Source organism: Notolabrus celidotus, chromosome 8 (assembly GCF_009762535.1).
Source record: "Notolabrus celidotus isolate fNotCel1 chromosome 8, fNotCel1.pri, whole genome shotgun sequence".
Classification (NCBI taxonomy): Eukaryota; Metazoa; Chordata; class Actinopteri; order Labriformes; family Labridae; genus Notolabrus; species Notolabrus celidotus.
Genome location: NC_048279.1, coordinates 33,700,492 through 33,727,454, shown reverse-complemented (window position 1 = coordinate 33,727,454; position 26,963 = coordinate 33,700,492). Strand labels below are relative to the sequence as shown.

At 40.3% G+C, this 26,963-nt stretch overlaps 2 protein-coding genes across 2 annotated transcripts in view; one reads left to right on the top strand and one right to left on the bottom strand.

The window, feature by feature from the left end:
• The window catches only part of LOC117817031 (leptin receptor overlapping transcript-like 1), a 762,389-nt gene that overhangs the window by 41,366 nt on the left and 694,060 nt on the right, over positions 1-26,963 (top strand). The window lies entirely within an intron of this gene.
• Positions 3,104-13,564, bottom strand: hopx (HOP homeobox). The gene is made up of 2 exons (XM_034689481.1): positions 13,143-13,564; positions 3,104-3,397 (listed from the first exon to the last, which is right to left on the bottom strand). The coding sequence occupies exons 1-2, from the start codon at positions 13,287-13,289 to the stop codon at positions 3,320-3,322; spliced, it is 225 nt and encodes a 74-aa protein (XP_034545372.1). The 5' UTR covers positions 13,290-13,564; the 3' UTR covers positions 3,104-3,319.

Below are 26,963 nucleotides of genomic sequence, written 5' to 3'. Positions count from 1 at the left end.
AACACAGAGGTCAGGATTTCTCTTCAGTCCTGTACAGGAGGAACATCTTGTTCTGGGTTGAATCAATTCAGTCTCAGACACACGTGTCAGGCTTTATAACTCCACCTTGCTTTTCTTATGTCCGTCACATTTAATACATAAATCAGTCTCTTCCTTTTCTTTCTAAAGCTTATAGCTAAAGTTAGAGCTGGATCAGGCTTGGACCAGCTTTTGTTATGCTGCTATAGGCCTAGACTGCCGGGGGAACTGGCGCACTGACACACTGGGATCCTAGCTCACCCCCTTCCCCCCAACCCCTTCATCACTTACTTTAACTCTCCCTATCCCATTAAAGTTACCAACCATAGACCTTTCTGCTGGAGTCCCTGAGCTCCCTTGTCTCGTAGGTTCCTCTGAGCTGCCGTAGACGTCCTCCTGCTGTGGACGTTCCAGACTCCAGCTGATGTGGACGTGCTGGCCTCCACCAGCAACAGCTACTACTATCACCACTCCCTCTCTCTCTTATTCTCCTCTATCCCTCTTTCCAGACCCAACTCGGTCGAGGCATGATGGCTGTCTAACCTGAGTGGTTCTGCCTGTTAAAAGGAAGTTTTTCCTTGCCACTGTAACTAGCTAAATACTGCAACGTGCAATGCTCATGATGGATTGAGGTGGGGTCAGACTGAGTCTTACCCTGTCTTGAAGTTGGGTCTCTGTTCATAATTTGACATAGAGTGGTCTAGACCTCCTATGTTTCTGAAAGCGTCTTGAGATAACGTTTGTTGTGATTTGGCGCTATACAAATAAAGATTGATTGATTGATTTCTTGATTTCTTGATCCTGGCCGGCCCTAAAATACCAAAAATAACATCCCCTCACTCTTCAGAGATTTGAAGAACTTTATTTTTGAGAGTTTTTTTGTTTCTATGTCTTGTTAGTTTATTTATAAATGATGTAAACATCAACATGAGGGTCCTTCAAACATGAGTACCAATAAACTGTAATGTTTATGTTTTGGGTTTCAGCACTTAGGAGGATAAAATCGATGAAACTGATTTAATTCTACTGTATGTTTCATTTTGTGATGAAATCAATTAAATAGACAGAAACAAACTAAACTCCTCAAAAAAAGTTTGGTAAATTATTTATCTGCTTTAATAATACCAATAGGTACTAACTTAGACATCATTGGAAAGCCTGTTTAATCACCTTTGCAACAAGGTATAACATTCAAGGATTGTGCATTCATGGAATGAGCAACACAGCTAAACGTGTGGGTAGCACACCAATAAAATGGGCCAATATCCCCTGTGTTATTCTCCTGTTGATATTCAACACTGTATTCATGTCAGGGACCTCAGTAGCGTGTACAAGATCCATACGCAGCCACAATAACTTGGCACCTCCTCTGCCGGTCACCATCCTGGTCACATTTTAACGTAGGACATCCCACTCCTCATCCAGGAGATGTTGAAGATCACTCAGCGTGGTTGTGTTGGTCACTCTAGCTCGTACAGCACACCCAAGCTGATCCCACAAGTGTTCGATTGGTGAATGGTAAACGGACTTGTACTTATATAGCGCTTTCCTAGTCTGTCTGACTACTCGCTGCATCCACCCATTCACTCTCTGATGGTAGAGGCTGCTATTGCAACCTGGTCTCATGGGATATCGTGAAACTGTCACGTTAATTAATCTATTGGGTTGGCTATTCAGAGAGGGACCATCAGTGTTAGCTGATCTCATTCGTACACATTCGCACATCGCTGAACAACAGCAGGAGCAACTTGGGGTTCAGTGTCTTGCTCAAGGACACTTCGGCATGTGACCCCAGGAGCTGGTACCGAACCGCCAACCTTCTGATTGATAGACGACCGACTCTACCCGCTGAGCCACAGACGCCAAATTGGGGTTGAGGTCTGGACTCACGGCAGGCCATTCCCAAACTCTGGAGGTACTCTGTGGTGATCCTGGCTCTGTAGGGGAGAGTGTTGTCATCTCTGAGGATGGAGTTAGGCCCCAATCAGGTGTCAGTCATACACCTGTGACTGCTACACACGTGGAAGGACTTCAAGCTCAAAGCATGAGTGAATATTGAATATTGCAGGGGATTTTGGCACTTTTTTTACGGGCACTACCCACATGTTTAGCTGTGTTGCTCATTCCAGGAATGCACAATCCTTACAAGTTAAACCTCATTGTAAAGGTGAATAATCAGGCTTTCTAATGCTATATAATACAGTACCAACTGGTATTATTAAAAGGGAGTAATAATTGACCGAAATAATGTTTCCAAACTTTTTATTGAGGAGTTTATGTTTGAAGCTGCGGTCTAAAACTTTAAGAAGACAGCTTTGTATTTAAAAATGGAGGAACTAAAACATGCTTCCTTTTTAAAATTGCTCAGTAATCTCCTCTAACAGCTTCTACATCAGTTTCTAGCATCCATTGTTTGAACAGGAGGAAGAAGGGCATTTGTTGGGACTATTTTCTGTGGCGGATTAGTACACATTTGGTTCTGTATTGAGTATTTTGGGCAGCTAGGATTGATTAAAAATAAAACAACAGTGTGTGTCCATGCAAAAGAAGAGAGCTGTACTTGTCAGTTATTGATGTTTTGGTCTTTTTAAAGGAATTTCTCGCGGTAACAGAAATACCAGAGCTTTTTTTGAGGTGTAAAGCTCTAACCAGCCAATGAGATCACATCCCTTTCACATAGAGCCGTCACACGGGACTAAAAAAGGGACAATAACATGACATCACCTGTGATTTGTTTAGCCCATGATGCCATTCAGCTCGGCAAGCTCACGTCAACCCCTCCCTCCGCCCTCTACCACTGGACATGTTCCAGTGTTGTCCCTGGAAGTTCCTGGTCTGCCCCAGCTGATTCCAGAAGCATCTATTGTGAGCACAGCGCTTCCTTACATCTTTTATTGTCCGGGAGCCGCTCGGGCGTCCAGCTCTGCTCCCTGCTGACTGACATACATGTAAACAAAGCCTGAAAACAAAAGCATGCTGTCCCCGAACCCCCTCACACCACACCCAAACACCATTTTTAAACTCCACTCCTCTGCTTCCTCAGCCTCTCGTATGTGCAGTAGCCTTTAAAGCACACTCAGAGCCATTTTAACTTAATATAATAATACGTTTATTTCTGTAAACATGGGGGTTATATTGGCAACAACACACAAACACCTTCACATTCCATACAGTAAGTCAAAATAGCTTCATAGATACAAAAAAGAGGATTCGGACACATGTGAGGAGGAGCCGGCAGGGTCAGTTTGTCCAGGAGAAAGCAACGTCACGGCAGAGCATCAGGTGTAATCCAGCAGATCCTTCAGTCATACACTTTCCCCCGGCCCACTGGAAGACCCTCCGCCTGCCTCCACTGTTCGTTACGCAGATGGAACCATTTCTGTGGGCGACAGAAGAAGAAGAAGAAAGGACAGAGGAGGCGTGAAAAATAAGAAACAGCAGATTTTTCATGTTCAGGAAACAGGAGAGCGATGAGGTAACGTGTCTGGATGACATCAATAGTCCTGAGAAATATCACAGGTGGAGTTCTTGTATTGTCAGGACTGATTTGTACAAAATACAGGGTCCGCCAAATTCATTGTCATACTTTCCTGATCCTCAGGCCTCTGGTTATATTTACCGACACAACAATGGTGTTTGACAGCAGACTGAGCTTGCACAGTCTGAGTAGGATTCAAGAAAGACACACGAGACATGCAAACAACTACAGTGGTTAGTTCAGCGTTGTAGCCCCATTAGTCTGCAGACTTTTTAATGATTTTATTACAGTTATACAAAGATATTGTTCTTTCTAAGAGTGAATTAAGAGATTTATTTCCATGCAATAAATCTGCAGACATCAGAGCTCTGTCCATCTGCAGAAAAGAATACAGACATCTTTAAAACTCAAGAGTTACGGGTGATTGTTTTGCACGTTAAATCACCCAACCCTGCCCGTCACAGCATGTCATCGCACTCTTCCATCCCAGTTTACTTCTTTATCCTCTGTCCTATCATCTCAATACATCTATAAAAAGCCCCCCAAATCACACATTGAATCTAGTTTGTTATATTTGTGCACAAGCACCGCTGTCAAAAAATCAAATATGGCATAAAAAGGTAGGAGAGCAATGCTCAACATTTTGAAAAATGAAGCCAGAAGGGATCTACAAATAAATGCAGTTCCTCGAGTGACCACTAGAGGCTGGCTGCAAACCCAAACAAACCCCATAAGGCCTCATATTAAAAAGCTGATTTTTACAGGAGAATTAAAAACATTTTCATCTCGGTTCAGAAGTGGTTTTCTTTTTTAAGAGTCCTTTTAGTCACAGAAACTGTACCGGGATGAAATCTTTAAAATGTATCTGCTTTGAGTGTATGATAGCTGTGATTGGGGCGCGGCTGATTTGATTGACAGGTCGGCGCACCAGCAGCCAGCAACCAAGATTCATTCTGCCAACTTCAGCTGCAGCAACATTCATACATTAGCTTAGCATGTTAACATCAATTTAAACAACAATATGTGGCATGCTGATGTTAGAAAATACAACATGGGGCTGTTAGTTGAGTAGGTTCTTTTCAGATCTGACTTGCAGAGTCGGTCTCTTGTTTCACTTCATTACTTAAGATGCATTTTCACAGAAAAGCTTTTATTCTGTGATTTTATTTAATTTTAACTTTGATTTTATTTGTCTGTTTTATATGTTTGTATGCTTTTAAGTTTTGGGATTTTATTGCTTAATTTTTGCTTTGCATTTCTACTCACTTTTATTGCCCATTGTGAAGCACTTTGTAACCTGTATTGAAAAGGACTATATAAATAAAGTTATCATTTATTTATTTATTTGTGTATGATAAACTAAACCACAAGAGAGCTTGCCAAAAAAAAAAAGGTGTCACAGGATAGCCAATCTTGGAACACCCAAGAGATCACTGTCAATAAGCAGCTGATGAAGCTCTGCAGTTTATGCCTCAGGGAACAGATGCTAAGGTAACTTCTTACATCAACAGCAGACAAAACCGTAACACACAGGATCCACTCTGGTTTACTCCAGTGTCATGATGCCCAGATAGAAACCTGTTTTCTAGTGATTTATTGGATTTTAAAGGTCTTAAATTTGCTGAAATAACATCATAATAAAAGTTGATAAGGTAATAAGTCTTGTTTTGTCAGATCTGTCTCTGAGAGGAGAGGTTAACAGCTTTTTAAATGCTTGTTTGTTGATATCACTTAAAAAATTCTGATGCACTCCAGGTCGTCAGGAAATCTGAAAAATCACAGGGTAGCTTAGATTGAGATTATGGCACTTTTAGCAAAAGCCAAATGCAAAGTTCAAGTTTTGTTCAGGGTTTAATGATCCGGACGTTTGAGCGTGGTCTCAGATGAAGGTTACCTTAAAGCTTTTGGACAAAGCTTCGTACCAGCTGTTTTCATTTTGAGTCTCTGTCAGTGACCAGAGTCCGATCATCAACACAGAAACCCCAAACATAAAGTCTCTGATCAAAACAGTGATGAACTGCAGCTCTGCTTCTTCCTGACTTTTATAATCACATTACAGTCACATTTCTTCCTGCATGTAAATGCGGTCGCTGACTCACACAGACACAGCCGTGACCCGGAGGCTAAGTTGTATTAAAGAAACCACAGAAGAAGAATGTTTCCATCCAGTCTTAACCGAGAACGCAGTCAATGACTGGGCCCGATTCTCTGGATCCAGTTCTCTTGCAAACACTGTCTGCGCTCAGACCGCCGTGCCAATAACTGCACCGCTAAATCTCTGACCAGATGACGACTGCGCCGAGTGCCTCGACACACACACCCGTGACCCGTCCCACTGCTGTTTTTTGTGTTGTCATGGGATCCACAACAATGCTGACATCATCCCGATAACGCTGAGGGGAGAGGAATTGGGGACACTGGCCTTTAAACACAAGACGGGCGCCTGGTGGGAGGGATGGGTTCAGAATGTTGTGCTGGGAACACATGAGATGTCTGGGTTTGTGCTTCGAAATGCAACAGCTAAATTAAATCAAGCCGAGAACTGGCTGTTCCTGCAGCACTCTGTGTTTGGGGATTTTGGGACGTACATCAGGGGGAAATGCTGCAGATATTTCTCAGCTAAAGAAAACACAAACTAGAGGTTCAGTCTCTGAAAATGCAACTTATCTACCAAGTTTTGAATGGGAAGCAGTTGTTTCCTACGTGGACTGGCCCTTTAAAAAGTGCACAACATATTTAAATATCTTGTAAAAGCACACACATGCTCCTTTGAAGCTATACGGGTGAGATTTATAATCCTACTGACCCATACAATGGTGCTTGTGTCATATGTTCCCTTTGACTAGCAGGGGATTACATAACGAGCTCTTTCAAACTTGACTCTACCTTTCTGTCGGTGACTTTGCAGCCCTGAAAACAAATAAAACGGCCCCATGAAAGGAGCTCAAACATGCTGCACAGAGGCCGAAGCACATTGTAAATGTTGTTAATGTGAAACTGGGAGTGGAGGTGCATGGAGGAGTGTTTCTGCAGCTCACACCTCCTCCAATGAGGGCTTTGTTAGGAGAAGGAAAACACTTGACAGGAGGAACGAAAGGGAAGAAACAGAGGCATAAAAAAACACATCAGCTGGAAATGAAGTCAGGGGTTTTTGATGGACGGCCAGACCTCTACGTCACCCTGGACCAGCTTCTCCCACCCTCGTATACAATGAATGGAAACAGTCACTAATGCTGGGAGGAGAGTTAGTGCAGTTTTAGATTCATAAACATTTTCACAGCCTCTCTGGAGCTGAATTCATACCTTAATGGATGGAGCCTTAAATGAAACACCTCTGAAGATGAGGATGGGGGTTAACAGAAACAAATCGATAGTGTATATTCCAAAGATGTCATCTCTTCTTGTACAAAGTTCACATGTGTTTAGTAAGATTATATTGCGGCAGGATGTCCTAAAAGTTGCATGTAAGTTTGTTGCACAGATCCTGATTTATACCTGAGAGTTTTATCTTTGCAGAAAATCTGGAGGAGGAGATTTTTTCTTATTTTTATGGCTGTTGCATGCTCTCTATAATGTTGCACCTGGACATCAGTTATCACGAGGAGCACAACACAATCTGTAGAAGCATTTGAATAAAGCTTTTCTAGTCTCAGAAGGGGGGATTTGTCAAGTCTGAGATCACAACTCATGGGAGCAATGGGATCCAGAGTTTCTGATTTATACTCTGTATTCATGTTAAGGATCTAAAGACAGTATATCTCCACCCCTGCTTCATCCATTTGACCCTGCAACACTAAATCACTTTATTGCACCCTGAAGCCTGGAGACTGGAACTTGTGCTTAGGGTTGAAAACATTTGAATGTTTCTTTTAAATACTGTCGATAATAGAAACTGTATTTTTAACCTTACATGTGATATCATTAGCTTGGTTTAAACAACAGTCTGTGCAATGGTTTGTTGGGGTTTGTAGGTACGTACGTTGCCTCATTTGCAAGTTTACAGACACCATGGGAGTTGCTTATCTGCATCAGCTATAGTGTTTGTGTCATTGTGTTGTGTTGGATCAGAGCTATTCATATAAAACACAGATATTTGGACAATAATGAAAACAAACTACTAAGTGGTCAAGGCAGCAGTAGACCTGAAACAAAAGTTCTGTTTTTGTGAGCAGAGTCTGGTGGCTTTGAAGACAGTGATACAACCAGTGACTCCACTTGGATTAAAGCATTTACTGTATTCAGACTTGGAAACAGAGAAGACTTTTTCTTTGTTAAAGGCTGCTTTTCTGTTTTTGTTAGTTTTTCTTTTAACTCCTTAATAATTCATCTAGTTTGGAGCAGGGCCAAACTAATGTGAGTTCACCTGAAAGTGTGTTACTATGCCGGTTTGTTCAGCAAGATTTCCTGCCAGGTTGATAAAGAAGCACCACGAGTCATGAGTGTAGCTGACAGTAGAAGTCTAAGATGTTTGGTTGGTTAAAGTTCTGATTAATTGTGATTGGTTGCAGGATTTTGTGCAGCAGAAACAATGAGTGTGTCTCACAAAAGTAAAGCCTCATCAAAAAAGCATCACAGTAAAAACAATCCATCCACCTCCCTCCGCTTATCCTAGTCCGGGTTGTTGGGGCAGCAGTCTCAGCAGGCTAGCCCAGACACTCCTCTCCACGGCCACTTCTACAGCTCCTCCGAGAGGATGCTGACCCCGCTCCCTTTTTTCCTCACTCGTGAACAAGACCCCAAGATACTCAAACTCCTCCACTTGGGGCAAAGACTCCCCTCCGACCTGGAGTTGGCAATCCAACCTTTTCCAGCTGAGAACCATGACCTCAGACTCTTAAGACAGGTGCAGTCCTCATTGAGGCATGACACACCATGCTGTACCTTCTTTGATAATTTAAATCTCCAGATGTGCTGACAGGATCCGTCAGAATCTAATATCAATAAATGAAGTATTTTCCACACATCCAAAGCCCGGCACAGTCAGTCCAGGTTCATGCAGGCTTAAGTTTAGAGTGAGATGGCAGACCTTCTTCTTAATCCCCACTTAATGCTTGACTCTGACTCTTCTTCATGCCTTTATTATTTGACGACTTAGACTGGACTCAGACTCAAACACTGGGGACTTGAGACTCGACTTTCGCCTACAAGACGGGACATGAAGTACGTTTCTGTTTGCATCCTTTCTTTATAAAAAAGTCGGTCTTCATCCTTCTGTTGTGTAATCAGAATATGAGCTTATTGGAGGCACAGTGATGGACTGTCAGCGGATCTACATTGACACATCTGACTCAAGGATCACATACAGTCTCCTCCAGCAGCTGCTTTTTGTATCCATTCACTCAGACCCCAAACATACCAAACAGGACCCGGGTTTGAAATCATCCAAGTTTCTTAGAGTCTGTGAGTCTGAAAACACAGAGCAGCTTGTGTCTCACTCACATTTTATGCCAATAATTACAACCCCAAGCATAATTCTAGTTTTGAAGTATTTTCCTGTGATACCTTGCGTGACAACACTGATTGTTTTGAGCTGTGTTTACTGCCACAGCCCGTGTTGCTTTGTCAGGCAGCTGGCGTCAACAAGGTGTGAAAAAGAGGCCACACCTGCACCTTAAATACAGAATACTACATGAATTGTACCTATTTACACTCTAAGCTCTGCAGACTCCCTACGCCTGTGTTACTTCAGCTCCAAGAAATCCAGAGGAACTGGTTTGTGCCGTCCAAGAAGTGGAAAAACCACTGACAGGCATGTGTGTGACATCTAAGGCTTATTAACTGCTGAAATCTTGAGCTAATTATAAAAAAGGGCACACATGTTCCAAACCCCGTGAGGGCTCTGTTTCTGCGTCATCTGCTAGCTTCATGAGGACAAGCACGAGCAGAAATTTGCCTATGATAGGAGCCTGATGTTACATCAACTCGAATGACAGAATTTACATGTAGGGTTTAACCTCCTGGCGAGTACAGCTAAGCAAATAGGTTTGTTGTTTGCCTGCCAAATCTGAAAGAGAGATGCCAACTGACTCTGCATCCCATCTCATAAGAAGACTGAGAGTGCTTTTTGGTACCAGAGACGCCCACGAATACTTCAGAGGGCTCTCCTCGTGTTGGTTGTTATCGTTCCTGTGAAGCTTCACATCTGGCTCCTGATGTGACGGATCCACAGACCTTACAGTGGGCTGAAGACATTCCTCAGATAGAGGCATGGTGGGAGTGTTTACATGTGGGAGAGGGGGCTGGTAGAGATTAAATACCGAAGTACTAATGTGATGTTTGAATGTAATTGGCAGTTTTTCTGCTTCAGTTCACGACTATTACCCTCGGCTTAACTAGGCTTTGTTGCACAACTCCAGCCTGGTGGCTCTTTGGCGCAGGGGTAGAAGTTGTTTCTAGGTAGCACAATATAACATGTATAAGCTCTAAAGCCACAAAGATCAGCCTCATAATTAAAGGACAAAGGGTTTAAACAAGTTTGCAGAGTAACATCACATTATTACCTTGATTAAAGCTTCTTAAATTGGGAATATGTGTGTTTTTTTGTCTTGTAGCTCCTGAGAGAAGATTTTATCTGCGTATGAAACAGACTGAAATGAGCGCTGATGCTTCTGTATCACGTAAACAGTAAAACAACTCATCTGGACTTCTATAAAGCTGAAGAAGACATCTATTCATTTTTGAATGAACAATCTCTAACCTCTAATTTAAAATCTTCAATTATTATAAGCCTAAAAAATGAAATTCAACAAGATTCTTGGCATTTGCTTGATTTTAAATCAACATGATTGAGATTTTTTATACTGAAATGATTCAGAGAAGCCCTTTTTTTTAAAAGAGCGACACCTCTTATCTGTCCTGTACATCGGTGAGCAGTTTTTCCACCTAATAATCTCACCCTGCTTTATTTTGTCAGTCATATATATGACTAAAAGGCTAAAGGCTGTTTCAGCAGGATGCAGTTAATCACTCTGACTGGCTCCTACCCCCACCAGTGGTTTCAGACAGTAAAAATAACCATATAGAAATGATAAATCTTTACAATGATGGTCTTGTTTGTTTGTTCGATCAACTCCTCATAGTGGCTTTAAGGCTGCAGTCCAAGCAAACTCCCTTTGTCAATAAAGTTGTAGGTAAACGTTTTGCAAAACCCAGGAAAACAGGACTTGAGTTGATTCTGTCAAGATCAAGATTTCATACAAGCCAAAAATCTGACTTACTCTACAATGTCATTTAAAGGTAGATACACCAATTGTCTGTTCTTATAATTGATCATTCACTGCTGATAAGATATCAGAAAATGGATTTAAATTCCCCAAAGCGATATAGGTGATGAAGTGCACATTGAGGGTTTGGTTTATCTGACCAATGATATTGATTTGAAACTGTTCAGCTAGCTACTATATAAATAAAAAGAGGAAAAAGTCCTCCCATGTCAGAAGCTAAAAGAAATTAAGTTAGTTAAATTTCTGCTGATATCTAGGAAAGCAGCCAAATTGACAAGTTGTTCGAGCTCTATATTAAAGTTCCTGCTGCATTTTGGGAGAGCTGCCAAACACCTCACCACATGTGTTTCCAGTTCATTCTTCTCCCCATACATCAAACGCAGCTCGTTAAAAGCACTTCCGACCACATTTGAAGGAGATATTAACACGAGCAGCAGCAGCAGCAGCAGCAGAGACCACATCACCCACTACAGACCCTCAAACTCTGCCAACCTCACTGTTTGACTGATTAAACAATCTTCCATTAAAGTCACCTCTCTGTATGTGAAGTCACTCTTCACCCTGCTACAGATGAATCAGTGTTGGTGACAGTAAAACAAGTCATGAGTGCGTCTGGAGCTGCTCCAGTGATGACCAATGTGGCCGTGCAGCCCTCTGTGGTTACACTTTACTCTGTAATGAGGATTATTTCATCACACTGTGGCGCTTTAATAGATTTATTTAACGTGTAAGATCCTCACGCTCTGAAAGTGAGCACAAACCTGCGCCTTTCACTGGAAGTGGAGCAGAGCCAGGATTGACAGATTTAAAGTGTTGTATTGTCCCTGCAGATCACAAATACAGGTGTGTACCCTCCCTGTTCACATAGCCTTAGATTACCTCAGAGGTCACCTGACTGACAACACTCATGACTTCTAAACTCTTATAACACTAAGTTGAAATGTGTAAAGCACAACTAGGTGGTTAGGTGATTTCAACCTACTTGACTCAAGTATTTAACCAACATCCTCTGCTTTATTTCAAGTTATCAGCTCTACTCCACTGCTGGTTAGTTCACATACACAAACAGCGTTACACATTGGTTGGGATTTAACAACACACCTACACAGCACAACCTGATTCTAACATGATAATGACAGCACATATTCAAAATCAGTTACGCCTCAATGATTCATCTAACACAACAAAAGATATGTTTTTTTTAAGGCGTCATTTAACTACTTTAACCTTATGATTGAAACGGAATTTCCATGCGTAATCATGGATCTGTCCTCAGTGAAGTGTGCAGATGGCACACAGACTCAGCGCCCGTATGATTTAATAATGCTCTACTGCAGGGGTGTCCAAACTTTCTTCCAGGAGGGCCACATTTGATGTTGTCAGAATACCTCAGGGCCAGTGGCTCCTACTGAGACTTAGTAATCATAAAAGGCATGTATGAAATCTCTATTAAATAACAATTATGTTAATTTTTCTCTCTATAAATCAGTAACTAGGTAGTCCTCAGTTCTGCACAAGCCACGTAAACATGATCAAACTTTATCTTCTTCTAGAGGAAAATGTTTTTCATTAGGGTCGGGCAATGTGGGACAAATATTGCCTCATTATCTTTCTATGGCAGGATCACAATCTGGATTTCATCACTCTTCTTCGTCATGTTGTTTTTAAGACTTGTCTGACCAGCAGACAACATTTTAACAACTAAATAATTATTTTCCTGAGTTCTGAACAATTTTTATGCACCAAATTTAGCCTTTTCTGCACAATTTCATAATTTTGATGTTGTCTTGTGTCCTCTTTTGTGTCTTCTGAACTTTTAGTGTTCATCAAGAACATTTCCACATCATGATAAAAACATACATTTGAAAACCTGTCAGCTTTAAGAGTTCTTGTGTTTCTTCTTTATTGCCATCTTGCAGAATTCCCAGAGCTTTGGCTTTTAGACAGGTAGTCCATATGAAGCTTTTTGAGAAGTTTCTGGATTGACTTTAGTTTTGTTTGTGCACTTTAAAGAAACTGCAAATGTACAGATGATTCAGAATGTGATCATTTCTGTGCTATAAATAACACAATTTAAGATGGAAGCTTTGGGCCATAAATATATGGACCTTGGGCCACGATTGGCCCCCGGACCGTACTTTGGACACGCCTGCTCTACTGTATATGCACCAAAAACGGACTATTTCAGTGCTTGAATTACTCTAAATATTAACTTCAGAATGAGAAATCACGACAAGTTACAAAATAATGTCATAAGTCTTCAATATGACATCAAGACATCTTCAGGAGAGGATGAACAATAATCTCATAACTTCAGGAAATCTGCAACATCATATCAAAAGAGTTTCAGCCTAAACTTTATTTCGTACTTAAGCTTCTGCTCACTCAGAGGCATCTAAAGAGATGTTTGAGATCTTACTCACTCGTGTTTCGTCCTCTGACAGCCCACACTCCGCAGCGATCAGCATGAGCGACGTCCCGTCCGGATATCTCCCCACTTTAAAATTCTCCTCCAGCAGTTTGACCTGTTCCTCCGACAGCTTCGGACACTCCATCCCTGAAGAAGACATATTCCTACTTGTATCCCTCCCTCCAGTCACAGGTTCCGTTCAGACTCAGCCCTGGGTTGTAGCTCCGGATGGGGCAGGGTGGGTTGGATGGTTGGATGGATGTGCGCACAGCCGGGACGCGTAAAGCAGAGACGCGCTGATGGAGAAGCGCAGAGCGGCGGAGGCTCACTGGCAGCTCGGAGGGGGAGCGTGTGAACAAGAGAGAGGCAGTGTGAGTGTGAGGGTGTGTGTGTGTATGTGTGGGGTTTTACTACTGTCAACAGAGACAAACGTCACGAGGCCGTTCCCACCATGTAAACCCCTCCCCCAAAACATCCCGCGCTTAAAGGCACATTATGGATGTTTGAGCTGGAACAAGTTTGCCCTGTGGAGATAAAACACCATGAGGTGAAGGGAAGTACTAAAAAACAAGCTGAGCTAATGATACAAGGTTAGTTTTAAAACATCAAGCTGTATTCAATACATTTATGAGTCAATACAAAAAGTTAAAATGAAACTACTTTGACATGGTTAGTTTTTCAGATCAGTATGTGTGCCACAGTTCCATTTTTAAATCCTGCCACTGGGGGCGCTAACATTCACACTTTCCAAATGAAGAAGCATTAAAGTTTAGATTAAAGTTGACATATTACGCTCTTTTTCATCAAACTATATTGGTCTAAGAGGTCCCCAAAACATGTCTTTGAAGTTTATTGCTCAAAAAAACACTTTGAAATCAGATGTTGGTCTGCCTGTAAACCCCTCTTTTTCAGCCCTGCTCAGAACAGGCCGTTTTCTGTGTCTGTGCCTTTAAATGAGAGTGAGCTCTCTGACAACGCCCCCTCAGGAAGTGGATGTGGCCTCGGCTCTCCAGCACGTTGATCTAATGTTTACATGTTGGCTGAATATACACGGCTGCTCACAGACCCGCGTTACTTCAACCCTCTGAATCTGATCCAGAATCTGATCCTGATGGAGAGGCACTTGCAGCAGGACCTTTCTGAACCATTGGTCACAGATTTAGTGTTTCTTGTTGTTTTATTTGTCAGTATGTCGACGTGTGTCTTTGTACACAGCTACCAACATGTAGCTATGTGGCTATGCTAATTAGCGCTAGCACTTTTCCATGATAAATAAAAATCATCCACTAGATCTTCAAATCTGCAGACGTGGGGAGTAAAACCGACCTTTGTGTTTATTGAGACAGCCTACAACTAGCATGCCTCCCTCCTAAGCTCCTTGTTAGCACACATGTGTGCAGGGAATGAAAAACAGAGGAGGGGTTGAGTTGTATTTTATACAGTCTATGGGCTGAACAAGCTCCCAGCTCTGACTTCCTGTTACAGACCGGATGTCGTTGTGACGTATGAAAAACACTGAAAACTGAAACGGCTCGTTTCAGCACACATTTACAGAAAGGTGGAGAAATCAGAACAGGGGCAGAATGGATTCTTTTCATTTTCGGGGGGTTTGTAGACAGGGACACATATTTCAGGTAGAGAACCATTAAAAAGTCCATTTTGCATGATATGTCACCTTTAATATAAGTTCTGGATAAAAATGATTTTGTGTTTTATGTCTATTTAAAGAGCAGAGCTTGCAGTTTGATGAGACACTCAAAAGTAAATCCTCATCAAAAAAGCATCACAGTAAAAACAATCCATCCATCTCCCTCTGCTTATCCTAGTCCGGGTTGTTGGGGCAGCAGTCTCAGCAGGCTAGCCCAGACACTCCTCTCCACGGCCACTTCTACAGCTCCTCCGAGAGGATGCTGACCCCGCTCCCTTCTTTCCTCACTCGTGAACAAGAACCCAAGATACTTAAACTCCTCCACTTGGGGCAAAGACTCCCCTCCGACCTGGAGTGGGCAATCCAACCTTTTCCAGCTGAGAACCATGACCTCAGACTTGGAGGTGTTGCTCCTCATCCCAATCAAACAATCAGCCTACATTTTAATGGCAGTTTGGCACCATTATAACATTTCTTTTCAAAATGAAGCAATTTTGCAAGTTTGATGCCACTTTTATGTTATTATACTTTGGAACCATCTGCCCGAGGAGATCCGGTCTGCTGAGTCAGTGAGCTCTTTTAAATCTCTTCTGAAAACATACTTTTATGGCAGAGCCTTTCCTGATTTTATCTGAATTTTATTTTGTTTTATTTTAACCATCTTAAGAAATATATTTTTAAAATAATTGTATTCCTTTAGAGTTCTTTTAGGGGAATTTTATATATTCTAAAATGTGTTTTATTTCTTTATCTTGATTTGTGTGATTTTACAAACTGCCTGTTTTATTTTGCAGCCCATCTGAAGCACTTTGTAACTTGTTGTTTGAAAAGTGCTCTACAAATACAGTTATTATTTTTATTATTATGTTTGCACAGCTAAAGCAAGGGGACAACTAGCTTAGCACAAAGACACGAAGTGGCGGTGAAGACAGCTACTAACTTCAGTGGATTTTATCTTCCCTTTTCTGTAACATGGACGCCATCAACACAAAATAAAGTCATTTTTTCTTTTTCATTTGTGTACAGGTGGAACCAGTGGCGTTTCCAGACTTTTCTCACTGGGTAGGCCCAGCTTGGGCACCAATTTAGCTGCCTGGGCAGGGGAACATGAAGTAGGCGTGTCCATTCATATCAATGAAATCAAACAACCATGTTTCCAAAAAATCCAATTCTAAGGAAAGTGATCGAAGTAATGAAGTTGTAGAGGCCATGCCAAAGCTTTAAACCACTGAGGAGCTGAACCTGGATTACCTATTTGACACGTTTTGAATTACCGTGCTTGATGAATGAAAGTTCAAGTCATATTTGCATGTTGAACTCTCAGTCTGCTTCTTTTCCATGAGATGAGCTCCAGAAGCCAATAACCCTGTACGACCTTTAATACTGACGCATGTACTCTACAGAAGTAACACCTCATGAGAAAGAGTCAGGGTTTTAATGTAGAATAAATGTCCCTTCAGCTGGATATGTGCATGCAGGTGTATTATGTAACAGAATGGCTTATCTTTAACTCACTGGAGTATCATGACTGTATACATTACATACGCCTGTGATAAGGATTAGCTGATAAGGACATTTTTCCTTCATGAACAACACGATAACAAGGTTGGAACAGCAAACTACGGCAGGTAAATATGCTCGAGGACAATATTTAGGAGTCTTACAAGAGAAATAAAAGGATAGGCTATGTTTCACTGTTGAGATTATGTGTCTTTAAACCCTAATTCAGCTTTTATTCCACACAACAGACAGTCAAAAAGTATGTTACAGTGTTCTTAAATCTTGTTAATCTCCATCATGCTTTGAACTCTGATCTTCTAACTTCTGAACAGACTGACTCAAGGAGAGCACAATAGTTTGGGAGGCACCTGTTGAAGCATGACAGTGTGGATAATTCACTCCTTTTAAATCCTAAACCTCCTCACTCTCTTCTACGTACTCCACCCTAAACGCTGTTATGCAGTTTTGCACCGTGCTCCACTGGAAGCGTGGATTATTTACAACACTCACTTTGAACAGACGGGCACCGCCTGCTGCAGAGGAAACATCCTCACTGAGCATGTTGGATTCACAGTAAATACAGGCCTGATTAATGCTGCCACAGCTTCTTCACAGAGCTTCTTTTGATGCTATCTTTAGATTTTGATTAGACCCATAATTATGCGGTACTCTCGCTAAAAGTTCAACTTAATCCACTGCAAAGCCTTCTAGTGATTTCCTCTCTCTTGGATTATGGTGACAGTTGATGTCCTGCTTTCATGAATCCACACAGAAATCTCTAAACCAGGACGAGCACAAACAGAATCAGCTTTTCAAATAGTACATACATCCTTTAATTTAGTCATATTTGCACTATTATGTAAGATGTAAACTTTGACATGTGAGCTCAGTGTTTTTGGCGAGCTTTGCGGCGTGCTTTGAATTGTTTATTTACTCCCCAGAGATTTTCCCCCCTCAGTCGTGGAAAAGTGAACCTCCATGGTGTCACAAACGAGCCACACAGAAAAATGTCAGCATGTCAGCTCCCCTCAACAGGAAGGTGGGGTTTGTTTGTTTGTAGTGAAAACGTAATCGGATCCAGCTCGAGGAAATGACCCAAAAGAGCAAAGTGTTGTGGGTGTAAGGAGACGGATGTGGATATCTGATAGCAGGTCTTCAAGCAAAGACTGAGACAAAAACAGAAAGTGAAATGGGAACCAGAATATTCAACACGACCTGGTAATGTGCTGGGATGAAGTGACTGTGGTTTGGTAGAAGTCAAGAAAACACACTGCGAGCGAGTGGGCGAACATTCATATCAGGCACCCAGTGCGATCTTAGTGCACATAATGAAGCTGTTTCATCTTTCCTCTGCTCACCAGCATGTTCTTTCCATCATGCATATCTTGTGAACATTACACAGTGACTGCTGCAGCGTCCTTTTCACCTGTGATTCTCAAATGACCGTCCTGGGTCGCCATTTGGTTGTGGATAAAAGATAAGACACATTAAAAATGAAAAAACACATTATTGACCAGGTAGTGGTGTTTACATTACAACAACTATACTAATGCACACCTATGTTACTTGTTACGAATAGCTGTGTGCGTGCGTGTGGGACGTAGAGTGAGAGAGGAAGTGACGTGTGATGGCGTGTGTGTGAGAGAGAGTTAACAATGTATATTACTTCCAGTGTATTAATGGGAAAGTTTAGTCTGTGGGTTCTCCAAGACCAAAGCCGGACTGATGTGTACTGCTTACTACCTGCTGCTGAGATGTTGAAGTGTACGGAGTTAGCCCTGTAGTTCTGCCCTGGAGCAGACCCAGTATCTTTTAGAATAGATTTTAAGATTATTTTATTGGTTTTTAAATCTCTTAATGGTCTTGCCCCTTCTTATTTATCAGATTTGCTTTTATCATATGAGCCAGTGAGAGCCCTCAGCTCTTTTTATTATCACGGCCCACGCCTGTGGAACACCCTGCCTGAGGAACACCCTGCCTGAGGAACACCCTGCCTGAGGATCTGAGGGCTGCACAGAGCATTAATATTTTTAAAGGCAAACTCAAGACCGACCTTTTTAGTCTCGCTTTTAACTAAGTTTTATTTTTATTCTTAATAGTTCTATCTATTTATTTATTTATTTATTATTTATTTCAAATTTAGTCACTTTTATTCTACTTTATTTATTTATGTACTTATTTATTTATTTTAAGTCTAGCATCTTAAGTTATTTTAATGGTTTAATATTTTATTATTTTATAATCTTAGAAAGGTATTTTATTTTGGTGAGTTTAATTTCCTGTGTTGAGGTTTAACATCTTATTTTACCTCCAGTGTTTCCTCATTAAGATATCCTCAGTATGTTCAGCAACTTCTTTTTATTTTTTATTTATTTATTTTATTTTTATTGTTTTTATTACTATTGTTGCATATTGTGTTCTCAACCTTAGGATTGTGGGGTGGGTTTGGGGTTGGGGCTGGGGCTGGGATCTTTTTCTTAATTTATTCTATTTTGAAGGGTTTTTTTGTACAGCACTTTGTGTTACAATGTCATTGTATGAAAAGCGCTTTACGAATAAAGTCTGATTGATTAAAGTCTGATAAGTCTCCTCTGTGCTTCCTGTCTACCGTCTGGACGCTTGTTGTGTGATGGTTGAAGGCTCTGGCTCAAACCGTTATTGTATTCACATAGGCTGCACTGCGGCTACATGAGGGTGGGGCTGCTAACACCTACAGTTTCACTCTGAGACATGTGTGAATATCAACTTTTAGAAGAAGACTGTCCTCAAATGTTGAATTTTTTAGGACTACATGCATGAAAAGGGCTAAAAAGTGAAAAATAAACCTCTGAACAAATTTTTTGTGATACACTTTGGTGTTATTATTTCCCTGTATAGCTGCATCAAAGTTACCCACACTACTATACAGACCTGTGTAAACTCTCCTTAACGAGCAGAAGACAGACTCATTGAACCGTCACAGCATGCGGTGCCTCTGATAACAAGCTGTCACTTTATGACAGACAAACATAACACACAGTTCTGTGGGACATGGTGTAAAACCTTCTGTACACACGCACGGCTGCTGTCCTGTGATTGGCTGCTGCAGATGGTCCATGTTGTATTTTTATGATAAGAAAAGTAAATCCAATCTGTGAGGTCAAAGTCCACTCTGAGGCGCTGAATATGATCACTTCCACCCACAGCATGAGGTCTGATATTATTCACAAGCTGCTTTAAAGGTGTTCTGTTTAAGGAGCATCATGTTTTATCATGTATTATATATTATATATATTTATTTCACCTTACTTTATTTATTAATGTATTTCTTTATTATCTAGTTAAATTTTTTGTCACTTTTTATTTATTTTATTTTATTTTATTCATGTATTTATTTGTTTTCAGTATATTATTTGTAATATAATATTTTATTTGGATGAGTTTAATTCCCTGTGTTGAGTTTTAACATCTTATTTCACCTCCAGTGTTTCCTCATTAAGATATCATGAGAGCGTTTCCTCAGTTCATTCAGCAACTTCTTTTTCATTTTTCATTTATTATATTTTTATTGTTTTTATTATTATTGTTGCATATATTGTGTTCTTAACCTTAGGATTGGGGGGTGGGTTTGGAGTGGGGGCTCGGGTATGGATTGGGATGAGGGGTCTTTTTATTTTCATTATTACATATATCTTTCTTTTTACTCATTTATTCTATTTTAAAGCTGCTGTGAGGAACTTTTGATTTATATCAATTTTGGCGTCCCATTGTGGACAAAGTGATACCTCTTATATCTTGTTCTGTACATGCAAAAGTAGTGTTTTCAACAAAAACCTCACCCTGTTGTCTTTTAACAGCCAGATGTATCACTCAATGTGATTATTTGCCATGAAAACAGCCGAAAAAGGATGTTTCTTGGTCTGACACCTACCCCCTCTGAGTGGTTTATGGCATTAAAAATGACAACAGAGAAGATATCAGTGTTGTTGTTTATGGTTTTGTTTGCTTTTGAAGGTCATAAAGAGGCATCAGTGTTGGTTTCAGTCTGTTTCTCAGCTGGTGAAAAACTCCTCATAGTGCCTTTAAGTTGTTTTTATGTAAAAGTCTGATTGGTTGATTGATATATGATCATATTTTGGTTAAAGGGGGGATTTATGCATCCCTCTTTCAAGTGTTGCAAACTTTAAAAAAAAACCTGAATCTCTTATTTGCACAAAATAAAAAATGTTAAATGATTTGAAAATGTAAATATACAGCTAAATAATGTTTCCAAAATGTTTCAATATTTTTTAAAATTAGGGAAAAAAATTAATCTAAGTTCTATTAAACACCTTTAGCTCGTTGAGTAATTTAATTTGTATTCATTTAATTTTTTGTCCTGTTTTTTAAGCACAGCTAAATTATGTATCACTTTTAAATCAAAATATCAAATCTAATCAATCAAATATATATATTTTTGGGGTTAAAGTTAAAGAGGCAATCAAAGAATATTAAATGACAATCATACTAATGAAAATTAAACGTTTAAACTGAGTGGGTTGACTGATAAATGTAGTTTGATGTGAGTCAGTGATGATATTTAACATTCACCAGGACTACTTCCAAAATAACTACTTCTGTATTATGAAAAACAACCTCAAAACTTCTGTTCTTGTGCACATTACATCAAACTTTCAGACTAAAAAGGACAAAGGTGAGACTTTCAGGCCTTGAACCAAACATGCAGAGTTTATTTGATCAAAGATCAGCCTTGTGATGAGTCTGCAAGCTCTGAATGTTGAGACAAATAAACAGAAACATGATCTACTGCTGACACAGGTCGGCTGTTTTCCTTCTTCTGCAGGTGTGGGATAACAGGACTTATACAGAGCCTGAAATAGAGAAGCAGCACGATAACAAGAGAGTGACCGAGAGTTCACGTTGGATATAAGAGTAAAAATATCCCAGGTCACGACCCCGTGTTTCCAGCCTCTGCAGGACGTGATAGGACGATCAGAGTGGAGCCGACGTTTCTCTGTCCTGATGGTCATCAACCTCACGATGTGTTGGAGAAGCATCCATGACTGTGTCAGAGCAGTTATGACTCATGCTTTCCTGAGCACGTCATGCTGGAGTTATGTCTCTGCATGAAGTCATTAGGAGGTCCTACCAGGCACGCAAGTTGATGACAGGTTGACAAGTTGAGCTAACTATCTGTGGGGATTTTGTGCGTGAGTGTCTTCCCAGCAGTGCAACAAGTGGGCTTTCTATCAGAGCGTGAAGTGTGAAGACAAATACTCCACAAGGGGGTTTGAAAGGGTTGAGGGGTTGAGGAAAAATGGGGGAGGCTTAAAGATGTGAGTGACTTTAAAAAAGACCATACTGTGATGGCTAGAGGACAGAGCATCTTAAAGACTGCAGCTCTTTTTTGGGTATTAGAAGTTTGCAGTGTCTACCAAAAGTGGACCAAGGAAGTCTCACTGATGCTCGTAGGGAGCTGAGGCTGGCCTGTGTGGTCTGACCCAAAAGAGGAGCTACTGGAGCTCAGACTGCTGACAAAGTGAATGCTGGTTCTGAAAGGGAGATGTCAGAACACAGAGAGCACCTCAGTTTGTTGTGTGTGTGGATTTGTAGCTGCAGAGCAGTCACAGTGCACATGCTAACCCCTGTCCATCAACAGAAGCGCCTACAGCGGTCATGTGAGCATCAGAACTGGACCACAGAGCGATGGAAGAAGGTGGCCTGGAGGAACCTGACATTGTTGACTTCCTCAGATCTAAATCCAGTCCAGCATCCGTGGGATATACACGACAACCAAGTCTGATCCATGGAGGCTCCACCTCACAACTTCCAGGACTTCTCAGATCTGCTGCAAACGTCTTGGTGCCAGATATCACATCACACCTTCAGAGGTTTACAGGCTGTTTTGGGCCCTGAACTGATGAGAGGGAGGTCTACACGATATAGCCAAATTATCAACAATGGTGGAGTACAAATTTAACTCATGGTCAGATTATAAAAGCAAACTAAATCACAACAACTGAAGTTATACAAAAGTTAAAACAGACATTTCTTCCTCCACAGAGAGGCCAACAACCAACTTAACTTAATGGTAAGAATGACCGACAGTAGTTTTAATTACTGACTCAAATTCACCAGGTTGTTATGATCAGTAGTGCCAGTGGTAGAAGACACACTCGAGCACATCTCTTGTGGTTTTTAATCTCGTCTGTGTAATCTGTCAGACTCTATCTTCGTCTTGTGTCGGTGTTCAGAGTAAGAAGTCTCATTCACAAAGTGTTCAGATAAGACTGAAACACTCTGCTCTGTTTACAACAGTCCATCATCACTCACTCTCTGTTATAAGAAACACTTGATAAGGAGAGTCTGCTTGGTTCTTCATATCTGTCTCCTCTACTGTACGCTGCTGTAAAGACGTCAGGAGACACCTTCACACACTTGACTCTGAAAGGGGGATCTCTCTTTGAGTGTGCCGCCTGGTCGACTCCATGTTCCCTTTAGCTAATCCCACACCAGAAATAAATCTGACTGAATTATTGCTGAGATATCCATGAAAACTATTCTCCAAAAACTAAGTTTATTGGTGAAAACGTGCTGCTTTAAACTGTGGAGAGTCTATAAATAGCTGGTGGTGAAACATCCACAGGTAGTGAGGCATCTTCAAAATCAAACATTCCTTTCTGTAAGATAAAAATGTACCTGTTTTCTTGTACAAGACAGATGATTATGTGAATTATTGTACATACTAAATGTTGAAATACTAGACAATGATATTTAATATGAAGTGTAAACTGTACAACCCCTTTATTTGGTAAGAATTTAGGAGCACAGGTTGTTGGGGCGTATGAATAAACTCACTGTTTGCTAGTTTGAAATAACACTAACAGTCCTGGAGCTCCATTTGCCTTTTTGTTTTATATTTTTGATCTGATCTTTTTATGTAACTTGATGAAGTTGTTTTTTGTTGCTTTTTTTTTTAAACAAAGTTTATTTATGAATTTTTTCAATACAACAGTAATAATTCACAGTGATGACATTTACTGATTAATAGAAATGACCCACCACCCCCACCCATGATAACAATTAGAGGGAATACAACTTAATATCAACAGATTAAAGTAAAAAAATAAAATAAAATAAAACAATAAATAAATAAATAAATAAAGCACTACATAAATAAATAAATAAATAAATAAATAAAGCAATACATAAATAAATAAATAAATAAATAAATAAATAAATAAATAAATAAATAAAACAATAAATAAATAAAGCAATAAATAAATAAATAAATAAAGCAATACATAAATAAATAAATAAATAAATAAATAAATAAATAAATAAATAAATAAATAAATAAATAAAGCAATACATAAATAAATAAATATAATAAATAAATAAATAACAATAATAGAATAAATAATATGAAGTACAATAAATAAATTGAAATAAATCCATAAAATAAATAAGGGGAAATAAAATGTTACGGGTTGTGTGTATTTGTTAAAAATTAGATTTTGTGTCACCACACCAAAGGCAGGCGCCAGAAAGGCAGACAGTTCTAAAACTCTACCTATAGTTTTGTAAAGTATATCAAATACTAACAGCCAAAAATTAGTTTCCGTTGCTATAATTAATCTAATCATCTTTTCTGCAATGAACTTGATGAGATATTTCACCTGATTAATTTGTTTTAATAAGGACTCAGATCAACTTTCAGCACTAACTTCAACTCTAGAGAGTAAATTTGATCATAGGCACGAGGTATAGCATTTGTTTGTTTGTTTTTAAAGTTATATTTTTTGAGGCATGTTAGCCTTTAATGATAGGACAGCTGGGAGGAGACAGGAAAGGTGGGGAGTAGAGAGTTGGGGAAGACATGCAGCTAATAGTCAAAGCTGGGAGTAGAAGCAGCGACCTCTACGCAGAGGGCTATATCCTCTGTACATGGGGCGCGCTTAGACCGCTGGGCCAACAGAGCTTGGTAAATCATTTTTTAAATGCATTGTATGACAAGAGTTTGGCCACTGTCTTGTGTTTTTGCTTTTATAACACCGTGACAGAACTTAAATGTTGTTCTTGTGGTTGGTCAGCTGCACACGCACATTTAAAGCTAAAGAAGTGACAGTAGATGAACAGTTTTGAGTTATATCTGGTATTTGGGGCGGCAGTAGCTCAGTCCATAGGGACTTGGCTTGGGAACCGAAGGGTTGACGGTTTGAGTCCCAGTATGTACGAAGTTTGGCAAGTGGACTGGTGGCTGGAGAGGTGCTGGTTCACTTGCCTGGGCACTGCCGAGGTGCCCTTGAGCAAGGCACCGAACCCCCAATTGCTCTGGGTGCGCTGGTTGACGGCAGTATCCTCACTCTGACATCTCTCCCTAAGCATTTTCACTGCATGTGTGTGCATGTGTATGTATATACCAAAATGTGTAGCATGTGTAGCATGTCCAAAATAGCATGAGTGAAAAAATTGAATTTCCCTCCTGGGGATCAATAAAGTACCTTTCTTCTTCTTTCTTTCTTATGGCAAATGTTCAGATCTCGCTCATAAGACTGGATTATCTCAGTGTTACCAACCTTTAATAGAAACAGAACATTACTGTGAGTGTTGTCAGGATCCAAAGCAGCCCTGTGTTCCCTCAGGATGTGAATGTTTAGAGGAGATAAAACGACCCCGCAGGAATCTCCCCCGTGACAGAGTCTGAGTCACGATGACGCCGTGTGTCGTTCCTGCAGCGAGACATGGGATCATCTCCTCCTCACACGTCTGCAGCAGAGACGGATTACTGCAGCGTGCAGGCATGTAGTGAAGGGTTGTTTGTTTAACATAATTACAGGTACAAGTGTCAAAGTGTGTGACAGTCTGACTTTTTACAGTCAGAGCGACATGAATACAGAAGCTGAGTCACATTTACAGCTGTGGCCTGCTGAGTCACAGGAGGGTGTTATGATGTAAGGAGACTGAAGTGGATCTGTTACTTCAGTCTTGTTATATCATTATTTATATTTACAGAAGGCAGAACAGTGTACGGGTGGATGCTCCTGCAAGACTGAGGCTTACAGTGCCTGTTTTCAAGTTTTAAACTTGCTTATTGCTTATTCCCCACGCAGAGCACAATCCTAATTCTGCTTAGGGTGATAATCTTTGCATCCCTGATTGATCTGTTGATCTGGCTGAGTTGTTAATGACATAAAACAGGGATTACAGTATAAGCAGGGCTGCGACACCTGTGTTGAGCCTATACAAACATCTAATCAGGAAAAGACTTTAAAAACAAATAAATCCAACACTGATTGAATGAAAATACACTGAATCAAGCAAATTAAAGTGCTTGTATTTATTTTATTTCAGAATGTGTGTATAAAAATGGAAAGAATCATTCTGAGTAGAGCAGGGAAGTCCTTCTTTTATGCAGTTTAATGTCATTTTTGAGAAACAGCATAAAGCCACTGTTGACTACTCCAACATTGTGCATTCAGCCCTGTGTTTGTGCATGATTATTATATTTGATCAACCTGATTTGGACATCCTGTAGGTGAAGATTTTAAAGATAATCTTGCTTTTATGTCTTAGTTTTAGGGATCAGACTGAAAAAGTGATGTTAATAAGTTCATGACTTCTGGCTCAGTTTTAGTTTGAGGTTTGAAGTTTTTATCTATCATTGTGTCATAAATATAATCATATGCCCAGTCTGCATGGGCTTACTGGACACCATGAATTCACACAGTCCAGGATCAGAGCACACAGCATGTTCATTCGTAAAGAAACTGAGGAAGAACATTGAAACAGAATAAAATCAAATAAAAGAGACTATCTTATCTTCTTTTCTAGGTTGTTGAGACAAAATGAGTGAGCTTGAACACGTCAAAATTAAACAATCATTCTAGTTTTTGCACATCTTACCTGACCGTGTTGTTCCTGAGGTAAAGAGAAGCCTTGAGTTTTTGTCCTCTGCGGTTAAACCTGCCCTACGCAATATAGGGGTCCAAATGGGCCAGCCCCTTAGCCTGGACCAGCATGTGAATAGTTTGATACGTTCTTCTTTTTATCACTTAAGAAATATCCTTTGCCTTTCTGTCATCTCGCTTAGATTATTGTAATTCTCTATTTACATGTCTTAGCAGTGCATCCTTGAACCGCCCACAAGTGGTCCAAAATGCTGCTACTAAACTGCTGACCAAATCATCAAGGAGATCTCATGTTACACCGATCCTCATTTCTTTGCACTGGCTTCCAGTTAAATGTAGGATCCAGTTTAAAATTCTTGTTGTTGTGTTCAGAGTGCTGAATGGACAGGCCCCAGCCTACATTAAGGAGCTGCTGAAGCCTTGTAACTCCAGCAGGAGTCTGAGGTCCTCTGATCAGGGTTTATTGGTTGTGCCTCGTACCAGGTTAAAAACTAAAGGGGACTCTGCTTTCCAGGTTGTTGGTCCTCAACTCTGGAACAGTCTCCCTCTGGAACTGAGATCTGTGGACACTGTTGACAGGTTCAAAAAGCAGTTGAAGACCCATCTGTTTAGACTTGCCTTTGTTTAATCTGTCTGTTTTTTATGTCATGTTTTTGTGTATTTGCAATCTCTGTTCTGCCTTTGAATGTTTTTCTATTGTTGATGTTGTAAAGCACCTTGTGACCTCTGTTCTTGAGAGGTGTTCTATAAATAAATCTTACTTACTTACTTACAAGCAATTTCATGAAACTCTCTG